Source organism: Stegostoma tigrinum, chromosome 10 (assembly GCF_030684315.1).
Source record: "Stegostoma tigrinum isolate sSteTig4 chromosome 10, sSteTig4.hap1, whole genome shotgun sequence".
Classification (NCBI taxonomy): domain Eukaryota; kingdom Metazoa; phylum Chordata; class Chondrichthyes; order Orectolobiformes; family Stegostomatidae; genus Stegostoma; species Stegostoma tigrinum.
Window position 1 is genome coordinate 9,950,667 of NC_081363.1, and position 8,337 is coordinate 9,959,003.

The window sequence follows — 8,337 nt, forward strand, 5'->3', positions numbered from 1 at the left end:
CCTTAGTGTCGTCTGCAAATTTACTAACCCATCCTTCTACGCCCTCATCCAGGTCATTTATAAAAATGACAAACAGCAGTGGACCCAACACCAGCCCTTGCGGTACACCACTAGTAACTGCTCTCCAGGATGAAGATTTCCCATCAACTACCACCCTCTGTCTTCTTTCAGCTAGCCAATTTCTGATCCAAACTGCTATATCTCCTACAATTCCATTCCTCCGCATTTTGTACAATAGCCTACTGTGGGGAACCTTATCGAACGCCTTGCTGAAATCCATATACACCACATCAACCAGTTTACTCTCATCTACCTGTTTGGTCACCTTCTCATGTTTCAGATGGTAAAAAATTGCAACACCCTGCTGTGCTGAGGGACTTGGGTGTCCTTGTCCGTGAATTGCTAAAAGTAGGATTGCAGGTGCAGCAAGTGATCAAAAAGGCAAATGGAATTTTGTCTGTCATTGCGAGAGGGATGAAATTTAAAAACAGCTGTATACGGTCCTGATAAGGCCACACCTGGAGTACAGTTCTGAGGAAGGGACCCGAATCGTTAACTTTTTTTTCTCCTCCACAGATGCTGCCAGACCTGCTGAGCTTTTCCAGAAACTTTGTTCTTGTTCTTGGAGTTCTGTGTGTAGTTTTGGTCTCCTTGAGAAGAGATATGCTAGCACTGGAGGGGGTGCAAAGGAGACTCACTCGGTTGTTTCCAGAGTTGGGAGGATTGGATTATGAGGAGAGACTGAGTAGACTGGGCTTATACTCATTGGAATTCAGAAGAATGAGGGGAGATCTTATAGAGACATATAAGAGTATGAAGGGAATAGATAAGGTGGAGGCAGGGAGGGTGTTTCCGTTAGCAGGTGAAACTAGGGCTAGAGAGCATCGCCTCAAATTAAAGGGAAGCAGATGTAGGACTGAGGTCAGGAGGAACTTCTTCACCCAAAGGGTTGTGAATCTGTGGAATTCCCTGCCCAGTGAAGCGGTTGAAGCTACCTCGCTGAATGTTTTTAAGGCAAGGCTAGATAAATTTTTGAACAGTAAAGGAATTAAGGGTTATGGTGAGTGGGCGGGTAAGTGGAGCTGAGTCTCAAAGATCAGCCATGATCTTATTAAATGGCGGGGCAGGATCAAGGAGCCACGTGGCCTACTCCTGCTCCTAGTTCTTATGTTCTTATATATGTTACTGCAGGTAAGTGTGCTGTTACCTCCCAATACCCACAGGAGCCAGCATCTTTGAAAGGCAAGACGTTTGGAAGAAGAAAGCAGTATATGTTATCGTTGTAGCATTATTCATCTGCCTTAATGATGATTCTTGTATACTTAGATCCACCGAAGTAAGAATAAATGGAAGTTCCACCTAAAGGACGGGATCATGAACCTCAATGGGAGAGATTACGTGTTTTCCAAAGCCATCGGAGATGCAGAGTGGTAAGAATTCAGATACTCTTGAGAAAGGACAGGCTCAGCGGACTGGACTAACGTTTGAAGTACGAACTGAATTACGAAGCCTGCAAGTGAAAAGAATACAGAACTACTGGTACCCAAGCTACTGAGTTGTACAACACTACGTTATGTGGGGAAAAGCCTTACCACTGAAATGGCTCACATTTTAGAGAGAAAAAGAAAACAATATGCTTAACTATCAGTCATACCATAATACAGTCACTGCTTGCTGATTGATGAATTACCATCTACAGAGCTAGCGAGTTTACAAAACATCAACCAAGACTCTTCTAAGGAGAAAGCATTTAGAGGACCCAGTCACTGTGCTTTGTGCTAAGTGCTGTCATTTGAACTGCGTAGAAACTGAAATAAATAAACATTTTAAAAAAAAAGGTTCTTTTATAGGGGAGGTTTATAGCTGGGGAAGAAAGACCTTGTAAATTCAAGACCCTTCACATTTGTGTAGTGATTGAATAACTTCCTGACCCAGGACCAACACATTCTTAAGATGTAACAATGGCTGATATATTTTAAAATTTAAAAAAACAAAGTTGATAGATTACTTCGAATTGCAGACGATTTGATAACCTAGACATGTATTCCGTTTACCTTTTTTATGCTGTGATTTTATTACGGTATGCAATATAGTTGAGACGGACTCTTCAAAACTAATGTCTTCACACCATACCTGTGATAATTTTGAAAAATCAGCCAGATCCCAGAGGCTGAACATACCAAACTGTGCTCTTATATATAGTGCTATTATCAAGTGTTCCTTTTGCAGGCATGTTTTATAGTTTAATTTTTTCTCTCTGTTTCACCTATGTGGCACATCGCACTATACTGTAGATCAGTGCAAGTCTAATTTTAATTGACTATTTTTACTTATGACTGTAACAGATCATTATGTTAAGTTTTAATAGAAATCATCATGCCTGTTTTGAGGTTTTCGTTTCTTTTCCTACCCCCTTTGGTTTCATGTAATGGTTTTCTAATCTTGAAAGACTTTGGAATTTAATAGAACAAGTTGAGGGATTTGCCTTTTTTAAAATGATGAGAGAGACATCACTTTTAGCTGTGCTTTCAACAGAGACAGTATTATACGATTACTGAAATGATTCTTGAGTGTAAAGAGGGGAAAGAAATGGCAAAGTTTGCACATGGAGTGGAGAAACTTAAGGAAAATAAATTGAGCGCCTTTAAAAGAAAAAGAAATAAGAAGCCAGCCATTTACACATGTTGCTTTTTTAAAATTAAAAACAAAAGCCGCATGGCAATTTGACAAAGAACCACAATTTTCATTAGCTGATCTTTTTTCTACTATCCACAGCTACTTAGTCACCTGGTGTTGTACATACGTGTAAGAGGGAAATCTATTTATTATGTTTGTATAATTCATCTTGTACCATTTAAATCAAGGTTCTTAATAATATAGTCATCTTCGTTTAAGCCCCTGCTTGTAAGACCATTAGAGAACTTAGTATTTTGTTGTACTAAGATTTATTTTAAGTTACTTAAAAGTATTTTGCCTTTGCAAAAAATTTAATTAAAAATGCCCTTAAAGTTTGTGTTTATTGCTTTAATTTTCTAGATTTCATGTTATTTTATCTTGGGGGGAGAAAAAAAGAATTAGGCAACAAAATGTGTCTCTTCCTTGAACTCTAGTCATTGTAGGTTTCAATTCAGATTGATATTTGGGTGGGAGTGTGTATATATGTATATAATTAACCCTAGCTTCAACATTTTAAACTGAGTGAGAATGAATGCTTTGTTATAATTTATATTTTTCATTTCAAATATATTGTGAATCGCTCAATTTGGACAATTAATTGTACAAAAATTAAAAGTTCACTATTTGTAATGCTTTGGAATAGAGTATTTCAGCTTTCATTCAACAAAGGTTGCCCAAATTGTGCTCTCTAGATTCTATTAAAATCTTAAATATTGGTGGCTGACCAGGACCAGGAAGCCAATTCAGCTGGCTTGAAGGATTCCATCTTGCAAGTTTTTGTGCATTCATGAAATGCTGGCCTGGCCAGCATTTATTATCCACCCCTAACTATTCTGAGAAGACTATCCCCTGTGGTGTAGGAACACCTCAGTGCTGTTAGTGTGGGGAGTTCCTGTGTTTTGACTCAGTTATATTGAAGGCAAGATGATACCATTCTGATTTGTCAGGATGATGTGTGGCTTGGAGGGGAACTGGCTGGTGATTGTGTTGTAGCATGTCCACTGCCCCCCATCCTTCTGGAGATTATGGGTTTGAAAGCAATATTCCCTCTCAGCACCCCGGCACTTTTCCCTGCGACCGAAGCAAGTGCTACACCTGCCCCTATACCTCACCCCGATCCCAGGCCCTAGGAAGACTTTTCACATCAAATAGACATTCACATGCACATCTGTCAATGTTATATACTGTATCCGCTGTTCCCGTTGTGGCCTCTACATTGGGGAAACCAAACAGAGGCTTGGGGACCGCTTTACGAAACACCTGCGCTCTGTTCGCAACAAACAACTACACCTCCCAGTCGCGAACCATTTCAATTCTCCCCTCCCACTCCTCGGATGACATGTCCATCCTGGGCCCCCTGCATTGCCACAATGATGCCACCCGAAAGATGCAGGAACAGCATGACATATTTTGCTTGGGAACTGTGCAGCCCAAGGGTATCAATGTGGATTTCACAAGCTTCAAAATCTCCCCTCCCCCGACCACATGCCAAAACCAGCCCAGCTAGTCCTCACCTCCCTAACCATTCCTCCCACCTCAAGCCCCACCGCCATCCCCTGCCCGCTAACCTCATCCTGCGCCCCCCCCCTCCCCCTGACCTGTCCGTCCTCCCTGGACTGACCTATCCCCCCCCAACTCCCCACCTAAATTCACCTTCTCTGGTTCTAATCCCGCCTCTTTGACCTGTCTGTCTCCTCTCACCCTATCTTAACCTTTATCCATCTTCTGTCCATCTCCCTATTTATTTCAGAATCCCCTTCCCCTCGCCCATTTCTGAAGGAGGGTCCCGACCCGAAACGTCAGGCTTTCCTGCTCCTCTGATGCTGCTTGGCCCACTGTGTTCATCCAGCTTCACACCGTATTATCTCTTCCCTCTAAGCATTCCCATTAATGCCTGTTTAGTGTGTGGGCATGTTGATGTCCCAGTTCCAGAAGTTGCCGCCATGCAAGAAGAATGTTAAGCAATGTAGTGTGAAAGGTGCTGCCAAAGGACCCATGGAGAGTTGCTGCAGTGCATTTTGTAAAATGGTACATGCTGCAGTTACTGTGTGTCAGCGTCTGGGCCCCTGGCGCTGTGAGGCTGCAGTGCTAACCACTGAGCCACCATTCCACCCCTAAGTTGCTGGAAAAGCTCACCAGTCTGGCAGCATCTGTGGAGAGAAATCAGAGTTTGCGCTTCAGGTTGAGTGACCCTTTCTCAGAACTGATGGTAGCTAGAGTAATGCGATTTGTATGCAGAAGATAGAGTGGAGGGAGGGAGTGAGGAATAAACAATTGGTTGAGGTAGGACCCTAAGAGAGAAAACAGTTGAACAGACAAAGGAGTGGACAACATCTGGGGAGGCGATGGCGTAGTGGTATTACCTCTGGACCCCACTCAACTGAGGAAGGGTCACCGGACCTGAAATGTTAGTTCTGATTTTTTTTCTTCACAGATGCTGCTAGACCTGCTGTGCTTTTTCAGCAACTTTGTTTTTGTTTCAGAAAATGAGGTGCTGTTCTTCCAGCTTGCACTGAGCTTCACAATTGGCACCATCGCTCACCTCTTCCTCCGCTATACTGATGACTGCATGAGTACAGCCCTGCACTCCCGTGAGGACCTCGAGCAATTCATCAACTTTGCCAACTCCTTCCACCGCACCCTCAAATTCACCCAAACTATTTCCTACCCTTGCCCACCCCTCCCTCTATTTACTTCTGAGCTCCCCTCCTCCTTCCGAGTCCTGATGAAGGTTTCAGTCTATATGTTGTCTTACCTGCTCCTCCCACGCTGTCTGACCTGCTGTACTTTTCCAGCCTCACACCTCTTGATTCTGGCTTCCAGCATCTGCATCCCTACTCTCTCCAAGACATTGATTTAATATCTCATTTCCAAGGCAGCATCCCTGACAGAGAGTAGTTCTCCCCCAGTACTGCACTCGAGTGTCAGTCTGTCTCTAGAAGTCCACAAACTCTGAGTTAAGAGGCAAGAGAGTAACAAATTCAATCATAAGAATGCTTTTAAACAAAAGAGGATCATTTAATCTTTAATGCTATTGTCCTATGGTACTAAATTAGGTCAAATTTCCTTACCTGATGTGGCATAATTAATATTTTTTATCTTGTATCTGGCTGCTATAAGATATTTTCAGATTTGCATTTGAGGGGGTACATGTGCAGATTGTTTAAATGATGTATCCCAGGCTGTTGAGTGAAGTGACGGAATAAATAATGGTAATAATTTTTCATTCCTGTTTGGCACAGAGAGATGCCAGAGAATATCCAATAGAACAAAGAACAGTACAGCGCAGCACAGGCCCTTCGGCCCACGATGTTGTGCCAAACTTTTACCCGAAACCTAAGATTTATCACCCCTACCTTATACTATCATCCATATGCCTATCTAATAGCTGCCTAAATGCCCCTAATGAGGCCAACTCCACTACCCTCTCCAGCAATGCATTCCTTGCCCCTACCAGTCTCTGAGTAAAGAACCTACCTCTGATGTCTCCCCTATATCTACCTCCATTCACTTCAAAACTATGTTGCCTCATAACAGCTACCTCCACCCGAGGAAAAAATCTCTGGCTGTATACTCTATCTACACCTCTGATCATTTTGTACACCTCTATCAATTCACCTGTCATCCTTCGTCGTTCCAAAGAGAAAAGCACTAGCTCTCTCAACCTTTCCTCATAAGACCTTCCCTCCATTCCAGGCAACATCCTGGTAAAGCTCCTCTGCACCTTTTCCAACATTTCCACATCTTTCCTGTAATAAGGTGACCAGAACTGGACACAATATTCCAGATTTTGTATAGCTGGGGCATAACTTGAACTCAATCCCTCTATTAATGAGAGCTAACACACCATACGCCTTCTTAACAACTCTATTCAACTGGGTGGCAGCTACAGGAAACTGTGGACATGAACCCCAAGATCCCTCAGCTCTTCCACACTGCCAAGAATCTTTCCGTTAACCCTATATTCTGCTTTCAAATTTGTCCTTCCAAAATGAATCACTGCACACTTTTCAGGGTTAAACTCCACTTCTCAGCCCAGCTCTGCATTCTATCAATGTCCCTTTGTAACCTAGAACAGCCCTCCGCACTGTCCACATGCAACCCACCTTCGTGTCATCCGCGAACTTGCTAATCCACACTTCCACTCCTTCATCCAAATCATTTACAAAAATCACAAATAGTAGAAGATCCAGAACAGATTCTTATGGTGCACCACTCGTAACTGAGCACCATGTAAAATATTTTCCATCCACTACCACCCTAAGGGTCAGCCAATTCTGGTATGGTTATTCATGGAGGAAGCTAAAGGTAAACCAGGAAATTACGGGCTAGTCAGTCTGCCCTCAGTGGTGCACAAACTATTGGAAAAAATTCTGAGGGACTGACTTAATTTGCATTTGCAGAGGCAGGGGTTTGTTAAGGAGAGGTCATGCCTGACCAACTTGTTTGCAATTTTCAAAAAGGTGACCAGCAATGTAGATGAGGGCAATGCATTTGATATGGTCTTACTTGGACTTCAGCAAGGCTTCTCATAAGGTCCTATTTAAGAACTAGGAGCAGGAGTAGGCCATCCGGCCCCTTGAGCCTGCCCCGCCATTTAATAAGATCATGGCTGAGCTTCTTGAGACTCAGATCCACTTACCCACCCAGTAACCATAACCATTAATTCCTTTACTGTTCAAAAATTTATCTAGCCTTGCCTTAAAAACATTCAGCGAGGTAGCTTCAACCACTTTAGGGGCAGGGAATTCCACAGATTCACAGCCCTTTGGGTGAAGAAGTTCCTCCTCACCTCAGTCCTACATCTGCTTCCCTTTATTTTGAGGTGATGCCCTCTAGTCCTAGTTTCACCTGCTAGCAGAAACAACCTCCCTGCCTCCACCTTATCTATTCCCTTCATACTCTTACATGTTTCTATAAGATCTCCCCTCATTCTTCTGAATTCCAATGAGTATAAGCCCAGTCTACTCAGTCTCTCCACATAATCCAATCCTCCCAACTCTGGAATCAACTGAGTGAATCTCCTCTGCACCTGCTCCAGTGCTTGTATGTCTCTTCTCAAGGAGACCAAAACTGCACACAGTACTCCAGGTGTGGCCTCACCAGGACCCTATAGAGCTGCAGCATAGCCTCCCTGTTTGTAAACTCCATCCCTCGAGCAATGGCAGACAAAATTCCATTTGCCTTTTTAATTACCTGCTGCACCTGCAATCCCACCTTCAGCAATTCACGCACAAGGACACTCAAGTCCTTCTGCACAGCAGTGTGCTGCAATTTTTTCCCATTTAAAACATAGTCCATTTTCCTGATATGCCTAGCAAAATGGATGACCTCACACTTATCAACATTGTACTCCATCTGCCAGACCTTTCCCCACTCACTCAGACTATCTGTGTCCCTCTGCAGACTTTCAGTGTCTTCTGCATACTTTGCTCTACCACTCACCTCAGTGTCATCTACAAATTTTGACACACCACACTTAGTGCCCAACTCCAAATCATCTATGTAAATTGTAAACAATTGCAGTCCCAACACTGATCCCTGAGGCACACCACTAGCCACTGACCGCCAACCAGAAAAACACCCATTTACCCTTACTCTTTGTTTTTTACTGGTCAACCAATCCTCTATCCATGCCAATACATTACCTGTAGTACCGTG

The 8,337-nt window shown here is 43.2% G+C and overlaps 1 protein-coding gene across 4 annotated transcripts in view; it reads left to right on the top strand.

Moving 5' to 3' along the window:
* The window catches only part of gtf2a1 (general transcription factor IIA, 1), an 88,190-nt gene extending 84,928 nt beyond the window's left edge, over positions 1 to 3,262 (top strand). For all 4 annotated transcript variants that reach the window (XM_059648980.1, XM_059648977.1, XM_059648978.1 and 1 more), the window contains exon 10: positions 1,327 to 3,262. In XM_059648980.1, coding sequence (XP_059504963.1) covers positions 1,327 to 1,434 — 108 coding nt within the window. In that variant the 3' untranslated portion in view covers positions 1,435 to 3,262. The remainder of the gene's footprint in view (positions 1 to 1,326) is intronic.
* Positions 3,263 to 8,337: the final 5,075 nt, after the last annotated feature.